At 33.3% G+C, this 18,539-nt stretch overlaps 3 protein-coding genes across 5 annotated transcripts; all 3 read left to right on the top strand.

Annotated features, from left to right (window-relative positions):
- The first annotated feature begins 4,122 nt into the window (after positions 1-4,122).
- Positions 4,123-6,520, top strand: LOC130509600 (FCS-Like Zinc finger 11-like). Its single transcript, XM_057005754.1, has 3 exons — positions 4,123-4,325; positions 4,823-5,701; positions 5,887-6,520. The coding sequence occupies exons 2-3, from the start codon at positions 4,845-4,847 to the stop codon at positions 5,999-6,001; spliced, it is 972 nt and encodes a 323-aa protein (XP_056861734.1). The 5' UTR covers positions 4,123-4,325; positions 4,823-4,844; the 3' UTR covers positions 6,002-6,520.
- A 2,620-nt stretch (positions 6,521-9,140) lies between these two features.
- LOC108829736 (uncharacterized) lies at positions 9,141-9,900 on the top strand. Its single transcript, XM_018603334.1, has 3 exons — positions 9,141-9,269; positions 9,324-9,455; positions 9,520-9,900. Exons 1-3 carry the CDS (start codon positions 9,141-9,143, stop codon positions 9,898-9,900), a joined length of 642 nt encoding a protein of 213 aa, XP_018458836.1.
- Positions 9,901-14,339: 4,439 nt separating this feature from the next.
- Positions 14,340-17,181, top strand: LOC108829737 (cysteine-rich receptor-like protein kinase 34). 3 transcript variants are annotated; one of them, XM_018603335.2, is made up of 7 exons: positions 14,340-15,257; positions 15,336-15,476; positions 15,569-15,681; positions 15,767-15,977; positions 16,072-16,309; positions 16,393-16,546; positions 16,628-17,181. In XM_018603335.2, exons 1-7 carry the CDS (start codon positions 14,477-14,479, stop codon positions 16,949-16,951), a joined length of 1,962 nt encoding a protein of 653 aa, XP_018458837.1. In that variant the 5' UTR covers positions 14,340-14,476; the 3' UTR covers positions 16,952-17,181. The 3 variants fall into 3 exon arrangements, with proteins under 3 accessions (XP_018458837.1, XP_018458838.1, XP_056861766.1); XM_018603336.2 differs by having other exon boundaries at positions 14,341-15,257; positions 15,342-15,476; XM_057005786.1 differs by lacking the exon at positions 15,336-15,476 and having other exon boundaries at positions 14,341-15,257.
- Positions 17,182-18,539: the final 1,358 nt, after the last annotated feature.

An 18,539-nucleotide genomic window follows, 5' to 3' on the forward strand; every position in this document is an offset into this window, starting at 1 on the left:
TAATTGTCTGAATGTTTTCTAAATTTCTATTCTTTAAAATTATTGGAACCTAATTATTTTGTACTATACATAAAAATTGTGTTTAGACTTCTTTTTTTGTGTTTAGATGACAAAAAGACTTATTTTTGTTAAATAGATCTTAACAATATCTTTTAAATATAAAAACAAAAAATTATACTCATTTTCTTAACTATTCAAATTTCCAAAGTTGTCAATTTCAAGATCAAATCTTTAAACACATAAACTATACCAAACTATAGTAAGAAAAGATAAGAAGGCAAGGAAAAGCAGTGAGTTGAATTGTTAAATTGTATTAAATTAATTAATTGTATAAGTTAAAATAATATGTATAAAATATTAGATGGAAAAAAATGATGTGGAATGTAAAAATAAAATAAAAGATGTTTGATAATTAAACTATTATGGATATTTTAATAAAGCGAAAGTTGGTTACCGAGCTACCTTTTGTTTATACGCCGTTGGATCTTCTCCACCACCTAGAACAGTGATTCTGACATTGTGTCGTGCATGGTTATGACAAAAGTTTCAAAGTCGAGAAAAAACACAATTGTTTGATCACAAAAAAAAAAACCAAGTGCTTGTTACATGGAAAATAACAAATTTTTTCTTTAAAAAAAAAGAAAAAAGTTCACCAAAATGTCATAGGGCCAATTGTCATACTCCCGGGTTCGACGCCAGTCGGAGACGAACTGCCTCTTCCATGTTACCATTAGTTGTACTGGGTTTCGGCCCAGGTTAATACCCTCCCGGGTGAAGTGGACTGCTGTCTGACCGGGCCCAGGGAATGATCCGCGAAGCGGGGAACTCTGGATTATCAAAAAAAAAAAAAGAAGTTCACCAAAATGTTAGATAAGAAAAATGTAAAGTGCAAGCGAGGAGAATGATGGTTTGATTCGTCAGCTGACAGTCACTCGGGCAAAAGAATTGATTAGAAATGTTGAATCTATCTTATTAAATCAGAAACATTACAACTTCTTCTAGATGGATTTTAAAGGTGGACCTCATATATTTAAATTAAACATCTCATTCTTTATATATAATATGTACCATAGTCTAACTTTGCATTGATGTATTTCCTTAAATACAATTCCTCTGTTTGTCTATATTCCATATATGGTTTTCACATTTATTACATGTCGATTTAAATAAGATTTAAATAAGATAGATATTAAGAATACTAAAAAAATTAACCGTATTAGAATTATCTTAACAATTCATTTCGTTGGCCATATTGATTTTATTAGTACAATTAACATTAGGTAGATAAGTCAGAGACACATACATAAAGATATAATTATTCTTTAACTACGTTGGGTCTAATCTACTTTCTAAAAAAATAACACATAGCTTTATATATTGTATAGAATAAAGTAATATTGTATAGTATTATACTTATACAATAATACTAAAAACAAACCAAACTGAAATATAATATATATCGAAAATGCTTTGAACCATTACACACAAAATATATTAGACCTCAGAAATAAAATTCACTTTGAAATTATGTAATAATTATTTTAAAAAATTAAACTTCGTAATGTACCAAAAACAAAAGTTGTATATCAAATTTTGTGTTACAATAAAAAGACACAACTCGCGCTTGCAAAGTGTTATTTTTACATACGAAAGACAATTTTGATATTGTTCTTTAAACACAAAATTGAATTATACAAACTCAATACTACATAAAACTAAACAATATATAATATATTTTAAAAATAAAACCCGTGCGGGTGCACATGGCCTTTGCGAAAATCATAGATATGTTTATATAATATATAAATATATTATGTTACACATATCTTCATATAAATAATACCCCAATGTAAGTTTTGTATGATAAATGTTGAAGATACAAAATATATAGCACTATATATTTTAAATAATATATAAAAAATTACTTTACATTATCATAAAATTTAAAAATCAAATTTAGTAATTAAACACATTGCTTATTTAAACACATTAGTACACATTTTTATTTATCAAAATTTTATATTAATACACATTGCAATCATGTATAACATTTAGTACAAACAAATATAAAAAAAAATTTGACTCCCGCTCGATCGAGCGGGTCATGATCTAGTTTATTGTTAAATTATAGATTACACATTTGTTCGTTGGTCATAGAAACAAAAGCGAATCTTAGAAAAACAAAATTTGTCGGTAAATAACACATTAGGTGGTAAATCCATTGTCAAGCGCACTAGCAAAACAAACAAAAAGTTAAATTTTAAAACTCGCAACGAAAAAAACATTTGTGTTTTTAATTTTTCTGAAATATTCGTAGATGTGCTGGTTTTCAAGCATATACTTTTTACCAGTTGTGATTGCCACGAAAAGCACACAGAGGGGTACATTTCACCCACATGTCCTATCAAGGATCATAACAACGTCCGTGAACATTTCTCCGCGTATACGCGTCTTCTCACAAATACAATACTTCTTGTCGTTACTTTTTCTCGACCTTTTATCGTTTAGTGTTTGAAAGAAAGAATCCTCAAAAAGTTTAGTTCCTCTATAAGCTATTTATTCAAAGGAGAGAACCAAAGACATTTTGGCCGAGGGAGAACAAAAGTGTTCTTCCATGTTCACTCAATTGAGTAAAACAGAAATAAATATTTTACTCAGTAAGTTATTGTTTTTTGAACAAAAATTAAGTTCACCCCAGGGTGAATTTCTACATTCATCCCGTAATAGGATTTAATTATTTAAGATTTGATATCTCTTAAAAAAGGAAATTAAAAAAATAATGATTTAGTAAAACAAAATTATGTTTTAGATAAAAAAATAGTAATAATTATCAAAATAAGATTTGTTTTTTAATATTGATAAATCTGTCGGCGAATGCTAAACCCTAAATCATAAATTCTAAATATTAAACCCTAAACCCTTGGAGAAAGCATGAACCCTTGGGTAAAACCTATACCCTAAACCCTTAAATTTAGATCCTTAGGATATAGGATTTGCCCAAAGTTTCATGCTTTCCCTAATGATTTAGGGTTTAGTATTTAGAATTTAGAGTTTAGGATTTAGTATTTGCCGACGGATTTATCAATATTAAAAAAAAATTTTTTTGATAATTGATACTATTTTTTATTTATCTAAAAACATAATTTTATTTCACTAAATTCTTATTATTTGGTTTCCTTTTTTAAAAGATATCAAATCTCAAATAACTAAAATTCTATTGGTGGGTGAACGTAGAGGTTCACCCTCGGAGGTGAACCTAAGTTTTGTAAACCACTTTGTAAAGTACTGTCAAGTTAGGGATGTTAATATGGGTTATTATCTATGGGTATACCCAAACCCACTAATAATGGGTTGAGTTTTTATCCATCTAAATTAATTAGATCAACTATGTGTATAAATTTTAAACTCTATATTTATGTTTGGTAAATAAGAAGGGCAGTTGGGTATCAATGGGTTTTAAATTATATTAATTATATTTTTAATTATTTTAGTTAAGTTTTAAAATATGAAACCCACCTTTTAGCATGTATATTACAATTAAGTAATTCTTCAACCTTTTTTAGAAAAAGAACAAAAAAAATTAGACTGATAGTGATTCTCACACTTTTTCCAATTCATTCACAAAATTTCATGAATGGGAAAAATTAGTGGATGCTATGTTTTGGTGTTGGAACCACATTTTATGTCATGTTGTTCCCGACTTTTCAATTCACCTCTAAAGTCACCTAAAAAAGAATATTTATTATTTGATCCACATTTTATGTCATGTTGTTCCCGACTTTTCAATTCACCTCTAAAGTAGTTAAAGGTGCCCAAACTCTGACATGCTCTTCTCACCAAATTTATTTATATAGTTATTATTTTTCTTTTTTAAAAAGGCTTTCTCACCAAATTTATTATATTCATCTTTGGTAGAAATAAAATAAAAGGAAAAGTCTTGTTCAATTTGTAACTTTCTTGGTTCTTTTTTTGAAAGAAGAGCGTATGAAACCGACACCCCCAAGACAAAAAATAAACAAATATATTAATATGGAGAGAAAGAATAGTGCATTTATATTTTGAACAACAAACAACAGTGCATAAAGGGCAAAGATTGGTATAAAGAAGAGTGCGAAGAGAGCCAAGTATTTCGAGATTTCTCTTTCTTCAAAAACTTGAGTGAGAGAAAAGAAATTCAGATTCTCTCACGCGCTTTCGGATCCTTCCTCCTGACCCCTCTAAAGAATCCACTCGGGTCGATATATTTTTGTTTTCCTATCCACTTCTCCAGTTTCTCTTTCATAAGCATCTTTGTTGTTTCATGACCAAAAAATTACAAGATCCATGTAAGAAACCTATCTTGTTAATGTTAGTGTTTACTTGTAGTTTTTATGCATCTACTTCGAATTTACTTTCTGCATAAATTTCTTGTCCATACAAAGATTGCATGTTAATTCTTGTTTATACAAAGTTTGCATGTTTTTTTTTTGTTTAATAATTCAGAATTTTATTTTTATCGTCGAATATTGTTATATATATTTTAAGGCTTATTTGTAGGCTGCCAATAATCACAAACCATTTTATTTTGTCCGTTACAAACATTTCTCCGCTGAAATCAAGCTGCAATTCCTCATAGAAAATCACCTTAAAGAATATTTAGGGTATATTCTTGGAAATTTTCATTCTTTGGATCCTTCTAGATTTCACGTATATATTTGTTTTTCATTTGAACTTATCTGATCTGATACCGGCATAAAGTTGTATTTATACATATGTATGAATCTTGGTATGGTTATAATAAGAAGTTATATTAGTCTCTGATATGTTTTGGTTTATGAAACAGATCGAACAAACCGTAACCGTAAATGCTGAAAACAAGAGCAAGATTTCATCAGAAAGATGAAACAATGTCTCAGTCTGTAGATCCGCAAACCGATCTGGTCGGACTCAACAACACCAAAGCGATCACTAACCCACTGGCTCTGAGTCTCTTGATCGGTCTGAGAAACAACAAGTGCATCTCAGATTCTGATATTCTCAGGAGCCCTAAATCTCCTCTAGAATTTAGGGTGTTGTCTACAATGGCTGAGCCCTTCTTCCTCAGATCTCCTAGATCATCACTCACTGCTCATCTTAGCTATTCTTGTGTCCCTGCTAAAGTTGGGCTAAGCATTGTGGATTATCTTGGTGATGATGGGGTTTTATCACAAGATGTCGTGTTTGGACCAGCCTTGAGGCTCAAGTTTTCTGAGTTTAAAGACAAACATCCCAAGTTTTTTGCAGAAACCATGTCCTTGAATGTCGAAAAGAAAAGATCTGGTGTTATTTTTGAAATCGGCGAGATCGAGCCAATCGGGTTAAGAAATCACTCCTTTTGGGAGATTGATTGTCCGAGAAAGGCCCGAGTTCTGTCTCAATCCAAGGCCATAGCAGAAGGGTACTTTCCAGGGATTGGTTCAGACAGTGCATCCTCCTCTTTTCTATCTGAGGATGAGATGGAGATGTCAGAGGACTACACTTGTATCATTGCGCATGGTCCTAACCCGAAAACCACTCATATTTATGGTGACCGAGTTTTAGAGTGTCACAAGAATGAGGTTATAAACAAAGAGAAGCAATTTGAAACGGAGTTAGATTCTATGTTTCTCAGGGAAAACTTCCTTAGCGTGTGTAACTTCTGCAACAAGAAACTTGAAGTTGGTAAAGACATATATATGTACAGGTGCGTGTTCCGTTTCCAATAATATACACACACGATTCTGAATATGCACACGCAAACTTAGAATCGTTGAGTAACTTGAGTTGCACAACCTAGATAGTGTATGTTATGCATATATCTGGAATTTCAGATGTGTAATAGTATGGAAAAATCTAAAATTGTGATGTTTGTTTGGTGATGAACTGCAGAGGGGAGAAAGCGTTTTGCAGTGAAGAGTGTCGTTCAGAGGAGATGATCATAGATGAGGAGGACCTGGAAGATTCGTGCTTAACTATGCACGAATCTTTGAAGAAGCTCTTCTGAACAAGAAGCGGCTAATAAGACATTAATGGCCATGGGACTAGCTTTTATAGACCCGATGGTCTTTTAACTACCTAAAAGACTTATTATATATGTATTGACTAGTTTCATGCCAATGGTAGGTAACATTTGGCACTAATATGGTTCATCCGTCCACAAAGAGCTGCGTTTATGCGCATCTATTAGCAGCTGCAGCAGCCATGAATAGGGCGTCCTAGTTTTTTTTGTATATATTTTTTTTTTGGTTTTGGATATGGAAGTCCAAGAACACACTATTATGATCATAACTGACGCAATAAGCTTTGTAAAGAGAGTGTTGGTTGCAAGAAAAGGATCGTGTAACCCACTCCATTTTTTCTGTGAGTCTTGTTTTGAGGTCTTTCTATGGATGTCTGGCCTCATAAGTTTGTATTCTCTTTTTTATTTTGAGGTCTTTTTGTATATATTTTTTTTTGGTTTTGGATATGGAAGTCCAAGAACACACTATTATGATCATAACTGACGCAATAAGCTTCGTAAAGAGAGTGTTGGTTGCAAGAAAAGGATCGTGTAACCCACTCCATTTTTTCTGTGAGTCTTGTTTTGAGGTCTTTCTATGGATGTCTGGCCTCATAAGTTTGTATTCTCTTTTTTTATTTTTTTTAATAAGTAACATATCTTTTTTTTGTCACGATAATAAGTAACATATCTATAGTAATAAACTATATGTAGAATAAGATATTGTACTCTTGTGTTTTATTCACAACTAGGACTAATAATATGCTTATCTAACTAGGTTTGAGACAAAATAATCCTTATCTATTGATACACTTCTGATTTCTGGAGTAGCAAAATTGTTATAAAGTAAATTGCACCACAAGAAGAATGGAACACTATATTGACCCTATACCTACTTTAAAGGTAACATTTGTTATTGAGCTACAGACTTTTTTTTTTGTCAACGAGCTACAGACTAAAAAGGTTTCTTCAGACGTTTTTAATTAATTAGGGGGTGTATTCAACTGAGAGTTTTAAGTGATTTATTTTAAAATTACAAATTCACTGTTATTCAAATATGAATTTTAAAAATTTATTTAAAATCCACTGTTATTAAACTTGACATTTCGTAAAGTACTCTAAAATCCACTGTTATTGAAAATATTTTAAGTTGTGGAATTTTAAAGTTTCTAGGTGATTTTAGGGTGTTTGGATGGAGTTTCTTAGTTAAAAAAATGAATACTCAAATCTCATTGTTGTAGGCGATATTCTAGAGCAATTTAACAAAAATCACTTAAATCTCTCCAACTTATTGAAATCATCTAAAACTCCATTAAAAATCAAATCATATCAAATGTTAGATTGAATACACCCTTATTGTTTTTTATAGATTCATGTTGGTGACTGATACACTAAAATTGTGTCTTTTACTACTGCAAGCTAACAGTGTAGATGTAGTATTTGAGATTCAATTCCAGAGGACCAGTTTACACTTTATCTTTATGGGATCAATATCAAGCTAAAACAACGTGGAGGTTTTGATTGAGGGTAATGTGACAAAGCAGAAAATAATGTAAAAGTAAATTCAAATTAAAGAGAATGCTAGCCTAGGGGTGGAGGATTGGGTGTCAAACGATCATGAGCCAAACATCTATTCAAGGTTTTATTAAGCACGAGTCTAGAACTCATAACACAATGCTATATCAACCCACTATCATGGTGTTTCACCTTTCATCGATCAACCTTAAATAGTAGGCCTGAGATTCTTTGTCCTATAGTCTCATTGTAATCAAATAGTAGGCCTGAGATTCTTTGGCCTAAATGTTAGGTTCTTATGCGATAAGTGATTTTTTTACCTAAAATATTTTTTAAAATGAGATCAGCTCATTAGTAAAAAAATTATGTAATTAAAAAAAAATTAAAATTGTTTAAGAGGCAAAAATATAAATTTGATCAAGAATATAATTTTATTTTTCCATACGATATTTCTTAAATAATTTTTATATAAATTCACCCTTCGCAAAGCGCAGGTCTTATCCTATTTTATATTAATGGAGAAACAATTGATTACTCTATTAATTTTAAGATTCTATAAATTTATATTTTTTGAAAATATTTCAAGAGACCGATACATTGAAGATTTGTTTAGCAAGCTATTGAAATCACCTAGCGAAAACATAGATTACATAACAAATTTGCTTTCCTAACCCTAACCTCATTTCTTTTCATCACAACACTAACAAATAATAATTTGAAAGTGTCGATTTTCACAATTTGAAATGGTAATTTTTTTAGTTAAGTTCATCGTTTTTCTTAAATGAACCTAGAATAATATTTAATAATTAACTAAATGGACTACATATATACTAGAATGTTTTTTGGTTTAAACGATTTTGCATACCTAAATTCAATATGAAGCATCATCAATTTTGTCTAAATTTTGTTACAATAAAAAATATAGGATTGGGCAAAAAATCTGAATCCAGAAAACGAATCAAACCCAATCCAAAAATAGTATTGAACTTTAACCAAAACTGGTTAGATATCCATCAAAATTTTGGTATCTAAAGAACTAGAACCAAATCCGATCCGAAGCAAAATATTTTGGGTATCCAATTATATTTGAACCAGATTTAAATACTTAAATATATCAATTATTTCTAAATTCCATATCTAAAAGAATATACAAAATATATTAGATTTTTAAGTTATCCAAAATACTTGGAAATATATACAAATAATAAAAGTACATGTTTAAAATAGCTAAACGATACTCAAAATACCAAAAATACTTAAAATATCTATTGATTTCGTATCAAAATATTTAAGCCAAACCAATTTTTATGTTAAGTTTAAGTATTTTAGCATACATTATTCAAATTTATATGTTATATTTTATTCTTATTTTAAGATTTTGAGAAATTTAAAGAATATCTGAACTTTAATTTAAAAAGAAAAGATTAAATGGGTTATCTGAACCCATATCCAAACCTAGACTGTAAATATCCGAACCGAATCCGTAAAGATCCTAACCGAACATAACCAATCGAACCAAATGGTACTAGAATGCCCATCCTTAATCAAATGTGAAAAAGTTATTGATAACAAATGTGTACTGTTTTTCTGTGGTCTGTTATTGTTATTGATAACAAAAGTTATTGAAAGCATGTGTGCTGATTTTCTATGGTCTGGATCTCCAACCATCACTCACAAAGCGAAGGTGGCTTGGGAGGATGTTTTCTCCCCAAAAGAAGAGGGTGGATTAGGGCTGCACAAGTTCAGAGATACAGCTCATGTGTTTGCGCTATGTTTGATATGGCTATTGTTTACTCAATTGGGATCTTTCTAGGTTGCTTGGACAAAGAAATATTTTCTCAATGATGGGACTTACTGGGACGTGAAGGAGGGCTCTGCTGGCTCCTGGGCTTGGCACAAACTCCTCAAGCTCCGTCAAATGGCATATGACTGTCTCAAATATGAAGTAAACGACGGAAGATCAGTATCCTTCTGGTTTGATAATTGGCTTGGAGTTGGGAAGTTAATAGAAGCTACGGGCAACATTGAGACACAATACTTGGGTGTCGATCGCAGATGTGGCAGATGTGGCTACTATAGCAGATGTGGCTGATGAGAATGGTTGGAAGATCAGAGCAAGAGGTCACCGGACTTTCCATGACATCTTTGAGAAAATCTACGCATTTCCATTGCCAAATATTTCAGTCGGAGCAGATAAAGTCTTGTGGCGTAGAGATGAAACTAATTATCAGGACAGATTCCACTCGGCGAGTACTTTGAACTATCAGAGAAGTAAAAAGAATAGAGTACCATGGAGAAAGCTTGTGTGGTTCAGTCAAGCAGTTCCTCGCCACTCGTTTATGGTATGGCTCGCTCTAAGAAATCAGTTGTCTACCGGAGATCGAATGTGATTTTGGGTAGTAATGCAAGGGTGCCCTTTGTGTGGAGAAGTGAATGAGACTAGGGACCACTTGTTTTTTTGCCTGTCCCTACTCTTTCATGGTCTGGATCAACACAGCAGGGAGGATGTTGGGTGCGATGATCACGCCTGACTGGGAGGATATGATAGGCTCTCTCCTTCAGCCTGTGCAGAATCGTCTGGACTCTGTCTTAAGGAGAATGGCGTGTCAGACAGTTTTATATGCTATCTGGCAAGAAAGGAACTCGCATCGCCATGGCAGATCGTGGAACACAGTAGAGATGCTTACAAAATTTATTGATAAACAGATACGGAACCGTATTACCTCTCTCCGTTACACCATGGGTCACCCAATGGAGGGGCTGCTTAGAAGATGGTTTCATCATAGCTCATAACACATAGAAGCTTTCTTATTCTTTCTTCTTTAATTCATCAATAGATTAGCCTAATCTTTCATACATTGTAAATGAGCTATTTTGATCAATAAATTTGACATTCAATTAAAAAAGTGTACTGTTTATAATATTCAAAAAAAATCATTTTATGCATGGCGCAGATTACATATAATACTTTTATTGAATTTTATGTTGTTTTGGACTAAGATTAAGAAAGATAGAAAAAGAAATGTTGGTCAGTCTGAGTTGCATAAGGGAATCAACTTATTTTTTGACAGTTCATCAATCAATTAAGAATTTAGAATTTAATAATGACCAACCACTAAAAAATGTATTCTTTTAATTGACAGTATACGGTTCATATCAAATAACAATCATAATCCAATTTTTGATCACATATTATTTAGATTTTTTAATGGTATTAATATTTATGGCAAACATTCAATTATATTATAAAACTTGAGCTGTTTTCTATTTAAAGATTTTTATATCTAAAAATACAATTTGACATAAATATCATTAACTGAAATAAAATTAAAAACAACAGTGGAAACCGTTCATAGTAAATGAACGAGATACATAAGAAAGCTTTGTCAAATCATATTTTTAAATGGAAGTCTCCATAGTCCAACAGTTTGATTAATAGTTCATTAATACTTCTATATAAAGAGATTTGGATTTTAAGTTTAACTCTTGAAGAAAATGAATTATGCAAAATATTAGAAGATATTTAAGAGTGACGTAGTCAGAAGTCAATCCTCATAAAGTATGTAGAATTGTCAGTTATAATATAGTCCATGCAATTTTTTCGTAGTTTGTAATAACATAATTAAACAGTGTCAGAAAATCATTTTTGAAAATATGAATACTCAAAACACCAAAAATACTTAAAATAATTATTGATTATCTATCCAAATAATCAAACCAAACCAAATTTCAGGAATCTGCAATGAGGGAGGTACTGGTAAATATTTGGGATTACCAGAATGCTTTAGTGGCTCCAAGATAGAGATGCTTCTGTACATACAGGAGAAGATGACGTCGCGATTCCGTGGATGGTACTCTTTCTTCTTATCTACGGGAGGGAAGGAGGTCCTGCTCAAGTCTGTAGCGATGGCTATGCCGGTGTATGCGATGTCGGTCTTTAAGCTCCCAAAGACAACCTGTAAAAACCTTACTAGGGAAATGGCAAATTTCTGGTGGAATACACAAGAAGGAATCAACAAGATGCATTGGGTTTCATGGGAAATGATGTGTCTTGACAAGGAGGATGGTGGCTTGGGTTTCAAGGATCTGGAAAAGTTTAATCAGGCTTTACTTGCCAAACAAGGATGGCGCTTGCTGATGGATCCGGAGTCTTTATGTGCGAGAGTTTTGCGAAGTAGATACTATCCTATGGGTGATTTTTTGGAGGCTAAGATGGGATCGAGGCCCTCTTACGCGTGGAGAAGTATTTTGTTTGGGTGTGCGCTTCTAGTTAAAGGGCTACGACGCAATGTCGGAGCAAGGGATTCCATTAACGTATGGATGGATAAGTGGTTATTTGCTAATGAACCTATAGCTCCAATGCGGAAACAAATCTTCTTTGATCTTGAGCTTCGGGTGTGTGATCTCATTGATCCACAAACTAGAACATGGGATAGAGGGAAGCTTGATGAGGTCTTCTTTCCTAGTGATATTGAAAAGATTCTGAAAATGAAGCCAGCTTTTGGGAAGAGAGACTCATACGAGTGGGTACATACCAAGTGGGGAGCATACTCAGTGAAATCGGGCTATTGGCTGGCTTGTTCTCTTGACAAGTCTGAGGTGCGAAGATTGGCTCAGAGCAAACTGTCGCTCAATGGCTTGCGTAGCAAGGTGTGGAAGGTTGAAACAGCCCCAAAGATTAATTTTTTCTTATGGAAAGTTCTGTCAAATGCATTGGGAGTTGCTGAAGAATGCATAGCCAGAGGAACGAAAGTGGATCCGAGATGTCAAAAATGTGGAGAAGAAGGTGAATCTATCAATCATGTTCTGTTTTCTTGCCCTGCTGCTCGTTTGGTTTGGGCGAATTCAGGTGTACCTTTCTCTAGAAGAGGATTTGAACATTGCTCCTTATATGAAAACTTCAGTTATTTGATGACTTTGGGGAAAGATAAGCGAGTTTCAAAGGAGATTTGCAGGATTTTCCCATGGGTTCTATGGTTGCTATATATGGAAGAATAAAAACGCTTTTACTTTCGAAGGCAAAGATTTTGATGCAGTGGAAATGGTAAAAAAGTGTAGAGAGGAATCTAGACGGTGGTTTGAGGCTATGGAGGCCTCAAATAGAGAAACTCGGCAGAAGAACTGTAAGGCCAGGAAAGCTGAGGTGCGGAAGGCTCCAGAGAGTGGAAGAGTTAAGTGTAACATTGGGCTCTCGTGGATAAAAAAGACAAAGTTGGCTGGTGTGAGCTGGATTGTTAGGAGCAGTGATGTTGTAACTTTGCTTCATAGCAGGAGAGCTTTCACTGGATTTTCGTCGCTTTTGGAAGCAAGAAGACTGGCTTTGATTTGGGCGGCGGAGAGTATGTGCGCTCATAAAATTGTGAAAGTTTCTTTTGAAATGGAAGATTCGGAAGTGGTGGGGGTGGTAAGCAAATCAAAAGCTTGGCCTGCATTGCGAGCATACGGAGAGGAAATAAGAGAGGTCCTTGGTCAGATTAGTGAATGGGAGGTTTTGACGGTGCGACGAGGTGCCAACAAAGCGGCTTTCATGATAGCTTGTAGCGTAACAAAGGAGAGGAGAATACAGTCGTATGTTGCGCAAGGTGATCCGGTCTGGCTAAGGAGTTTACTTGTGGAAGAAGCGATGAGGTCAACGGTTGTTTAGATGGTGATTTTCTGGAGTTCGTATTGAATGGTTTCCTTGGAAGACTGAATGAAGCTATGACTTGAGGTCGTGTTTCTTTGTGGAAGGGTGTCTTTTTTCCCTTATGTTTTGCTCTATGTTTCTTATTGTCGTTGGTGATACCCTGTTTTTTCAAACATTTCTTTTCTCAGAGTTAAAAAAAAAAACTAATTATATGTTAAATTTAGATATTCTGACATAAGTTATTCTGAAATAAGTTATTCAAATTTATATGTAATATATTGTCTTGTTTATAGATTTTGAGAAGTTTAATGTTATAATCAATTTTAAAATTTTTAAAAATAATTTAAATGGGTTATCCGAGCCTGAACCAAACCCGCAAATATCTGAACCGAATCTAAACTGAAATTTAGAAATATCTGAATGAAACTGAAATCTTTGATCCTGAAAACTCAAAACCCAAACAGACCCAAACCGAATTAGAATGAGTACCTGAACGTCCACACATAATCATCATTATTTATAATATATGTGTCATCATATAATTTATCTTATTTTATATGTACTATCATATATGTAATCATATAAATAATAATATTTTATATGTATCATCATATAAATAATCTTATATATTATATTTGAAATTTAATATGAAATACAAAAACCATAATTTAAGTTGATATTTTAAAATGGGCTTTGCACTGTATTTTTCTCATATATATTGAGAACATTTTCTTACAATGGTTATTGGAAAATTTTAGTAAAAAATAAAATTTTGAATATATGTATATATTTGAATCAATTTTAAGTTGGTCAATCTTCGTATATTTTAAAACTAGCCTAGATAGATAGTTTCTCATAATACAATGGATTTCTAATTTTTCTTAATAACTTAAATCCATTATTTTTCTTTCAATATATTGCTATTCATGTTTCCAAACAACATTATATTTCTTTTTATAGTAATATTCATATTTCCAAACGAATCCAAAATATACTTCAATTATAATAATTGTAATAACACAATTAAACAATGTAAAAAAATCATTTTAAAAAATAAGTTTTGATGGTTGACAAATTTTTTATTTTATTGCATGTATATGTCTTAGTGAAAAAACTACCACGTGTTTTATAACTAAGGAATAATAGGATTTACGTTTTTTATATTTTAGTTTACAAACTCTCTGAATAAAATAAGATCTACAAACATAGGGAAATACATCACTTTTATCTAATTGTTCTTAAAATGATTGTGATAAGTCTTTGTCGTTCTTTATGATTTCTGTTTCTTGGATGGGAAATGAACATTCCAAAACTAGTTCCATCTATACATAGCTTTTGAGATGAGCAAGAAGGTAACACAAGACTTGTCAACAACCCTCTGGGTGTTGGTCAACCTAAGCATTCTTGGTGTTCTCCATGCTCAATCATGCTTGGAAAATGGTTACTTCCGACCAGAAAGCCTGTACGCAATTAACCATCGACTCATCCTCGCTTCTCTTCCCACTACCGTTTCATCTCAAGACGGCTTCTACGCATCATCCGTCGGTCAAGATCCGGAGAAGTCATACGCACTAGGGATGTGCATCCCCGGTGCTGAGTCGGACCTCTGTTCAGTTTGCGTCAAGGCTGCGTCTGATGGGTTGTTACAGCGCTGTCGAAATCACACAGAAGCTTTCTGGTGGCGTGGCGATAACGAGACCCTTTGTCTCGTCCGCTACTCAAACCGTTCTTTTGTGGGATCGCTCGATTTGCAGCCATCGTTAGTTGTGAACAACTCAAGAGAATTATTGGGGTTGAATTTGACGGAACTTGCCGACCAAATGATAGAAACGTTACCATCAACTTCTGATTCGTATGCGGCTAAGACAAAACCAGTGTCGAACTCCCAAGATGTGTACGCGTTGATGCAGTGCACGTCAGACATATCTCCAGAGGATTGCAAGACGTGTCTTATCCAAAGCTTAAGCGAGTACCAATCATGTTGCGTTGGAAAGCAAGGTGGTGCTGTTTCTCGGCCCAGCTGTTATTTCCGGTGGGATCTTTATCCATTTTCTGGAGCTTTTGGTAAAAATACTCTGTCACCTGCGTCTTCACCCCCACCAGTAGATCTGACTAATAAAGGTAAGAACTAGATTTAAGAGACTGGATGATGATGATTTTGACTCTCTTTTTTTTGTAAAAATAACTAATGAATGATAGAATCAGGGGATGCACAAACAAAACAGGGGAAGTTTGCAATGATTGTCACTGTGGTGTCTGTTGTTGTGATCCTGGTTCTGCTTCTTCTATTGTTTTGTTTATGGAGGAGAATTAAGTTACGGAGAGCAAATGAACTTGGAAGTGAGTTTTGTGAATGTTGTTTATCACATTATTGGAGATATCAGCTTTTCTAGAGAAAGAGTCTAAGAATGTACTTGCTTTTGTTTACACAGATGTTACCAGTTCAAGCTCACTACGATTTGACTTTAAGACGATTGAAGCTGCAACAAATCAGTTTTCAGAGAGAAACAAGATAGGTCGAGGAGGATTTGGTGACGTTTACAAGGTGACAATATACTCCAAGAAATCAACCAATGATCAGCTTGGAAACTGTAGTGTTCTTAATTGTAGAAATGTTACTAATGATATAGGGTACGTTTCAAGACGGAACAGAACTTGCTGTGAAGAGGTTGTCCAAAACATCAGGACAAGGCGATGAAGAGTTTAAGAACGAGGTTGTTCTTGTAGCCAAACTTCAGCACCGAAATCTTGTTAGGCTTGTTGGGTTTTGCGTCCAAGGAGAAGAAAAATTACTCATTTACGAGTATGTGCCCAACAAAAGCCTTGATTATTTCTTGTTTGGTAAGTTGAAAGCAGCCGGTGTTTATTTTATTTACTGATTTAGTTCTGTAATTTTTCACATGTTGAGATATTTTTTCGTTTGTGGATGTTTTAGATCCAACGAAGCGACATCAGTTGGATTGGGAAAAACGATTCAAAATCATTGTAGGCATTGGTCGAGGAATTCTTTATCTTCATCAAGATTCGCGACTCACAATTATACATAGAGACCTCAAAGCTGGTAATATTCTCTTAGATTCTGACATGAATCCGAAGATTGCAGATTTTGGCATGGCAAGGATTTTTGGAATGGAACAAACTCAAGCCAACACGAGACGGGTCGTTGGAACCTAGTATATTTTCTACCTAATCAAGTTAGATGTAGCTATTTAAAAAAACAAGATTTGTTATATATACTTATTTGCTTGTTTTCCAGTGGTTACATGCCTCCAGAGTACGCAATGCGCGGGCAATTCTCCGTGAAGACAGATGTATATAGTTTTGGAGTATTAGTTCTTGAGATAATAAGTGGGAAGAGGAACAGCAGCTTCAGTAGGACGGATGGTGGCATCGACAATTTGGTCACGTTTGTGAGTTATATATTAATTAATTTGGCTTTGGAAAAAGTCGTAGGATGTGATCATTAACCACCATAGTGACCGCATTTTCAGGCTTGGACACTTTGGAAAAATGGATCAGCATTAGGACTCCTGGATGAAACAATGGAATCTAATTACCAGAGGATAGAAGTGATTAGATGCATACAAATTGCTCTCTTATGTGTTCAAGAACAACCTGCACACCGCCCTAGTTTCTCAACGATTATATCTATGCTCAATAGTAAGACAATGTCTTTACGGGTTCCTCGACAACCAGGATTTTTCTTACGGGACAATCCTAATAATCAGAACCAAGAATCTACTGGTGAGCGGTCAAGCAACAATAATATTTTCTCTGTGGATAACGCAACCATTACTGATATATATCCTCGATGAACGATGAAACCAAAACTTCACAACCAAACAAATAAAGATGATGAGAAGGAAGCTGGTTAATTTTCTGTTTTCTGAGTAAATATTCATTAAAGTCGTTCACGTTAATCTTAAGGTCTCGATTGCTTCTTTAATGTAATACATTTATTGTGTGTTATGCTATAAATGAACGATCGATAGGTTTGAACATACTAAGCAACATTTCTCTGTTAACTATAAACTAGATTAAGATCTGCGCCTTGCGCATGGTGAATATATTTACAAAATTTTAGTTTTTATGTATAATTATTTTTCTCCATGACACAAAATCTGAAATTATAAAGTATTATAAATACTATATAGTATATATTTTGTGGTTTCCGTGACTATAGTTACTGTTACGCGACTAACATTGATAAGAAAAAAATTATGTTGAAAGAGTTATGTTTTAGAACAGTGACTTCAGTTAGTTTTGGAAAAAAATGAGGCCCATACTATATAAGTTACGCATGTCATGTAAGTTTTTATAAGTTATCTGCTGGTTCAGTAAAAATGAGACCCGTAATATTTCATCAAATACTCAAACTGAAACACTCGAAGTAAATAGCTGAACATATGTTAATTATCATACACTATCTGTCGGGCAACAAAAGGAAAATATACACACAAAAAAAACACGACTGAAAAGGGAGAATTACTTGAACCAAAATGTGTCTTCCGAGTAAATTAAACATCAAAGATAATAATCACCACATAAACCTGTTAAATCATGTCAGACTGTTTAACTTGGTTCTGGGGAACAATCCAAAATGTTAGTATAACCATAGTTATTGTCTTGACCAACATATTGTAGTTAGAACTTAATTAGGAGTGAGAGTAGCGAAAAGATTTACAAAGAGGGGATGTATCAAGAATTTCACAGAGGGGATGTATTGTGCAACTTCTATGGCTGCCGATTCAGGTTAGAAACATACATTTTGTACTTTTGAAAAGCCAAAGATGATCTTTGTATAATTTCTATTATAAAATAATTAAAAAGATATAATAAGCTAGATGGTGAGGTAAGAGTAAAGAATTGAAGAATTTTAATATCTTTCGTGTTGGAGGGAGTATATAAAATGACAACAATTCAAGCTTGTTTATATAATATGCCCGAAGGAAACTAATAATAACTACGAAAATGTATTGAATATAATCATAAATTGCAAAGTGTGATATTATAGAATATTGCCTAAACCATTCTACGCATTAACTTTTACCAAATTTATGCAATCACTCTCCAAATTTAATGCCATTGCGATATTTTTACCAAAAATGAAAGAGATCACTAATTAATATTTTGGTTTGCCTTGCTCACAAAGTTTATGCCATAAATCACTGGTGAAGACCCGCCTATATTGTGGAGTGATGCACACAGTTCTATTTTTTTTTTAAATAGTATATAGGACACAGTACATACATAGTGACAAAACTCACTATTACAGTCTAAATACATATGTATATAAATTTTGGTGTTCTGTCACGAACTAAAGTCAAGCTCTTACACCATAAGAATTGACTTCAGAATATGAAAAAATTAACTTCATCATATTGTAAAATGTATATAGCCAGA

The sequence above is a fragment of the Raphanus sativus genome, chromosome 3 (assembly GCF_000801105.2).
Source record: "Raphanus sativus cultivar WK10039 chromosome 3, ASM80110v3, whole genome shotgun sequence".
In the NCBI taxonomy this organism is placed as follows: Eukaryota; Viridiplantae; Streptophyta; class Magnoliopsida; order Brassicales; family Brassicaceae; genus Raphanus; species Raphanus sativus.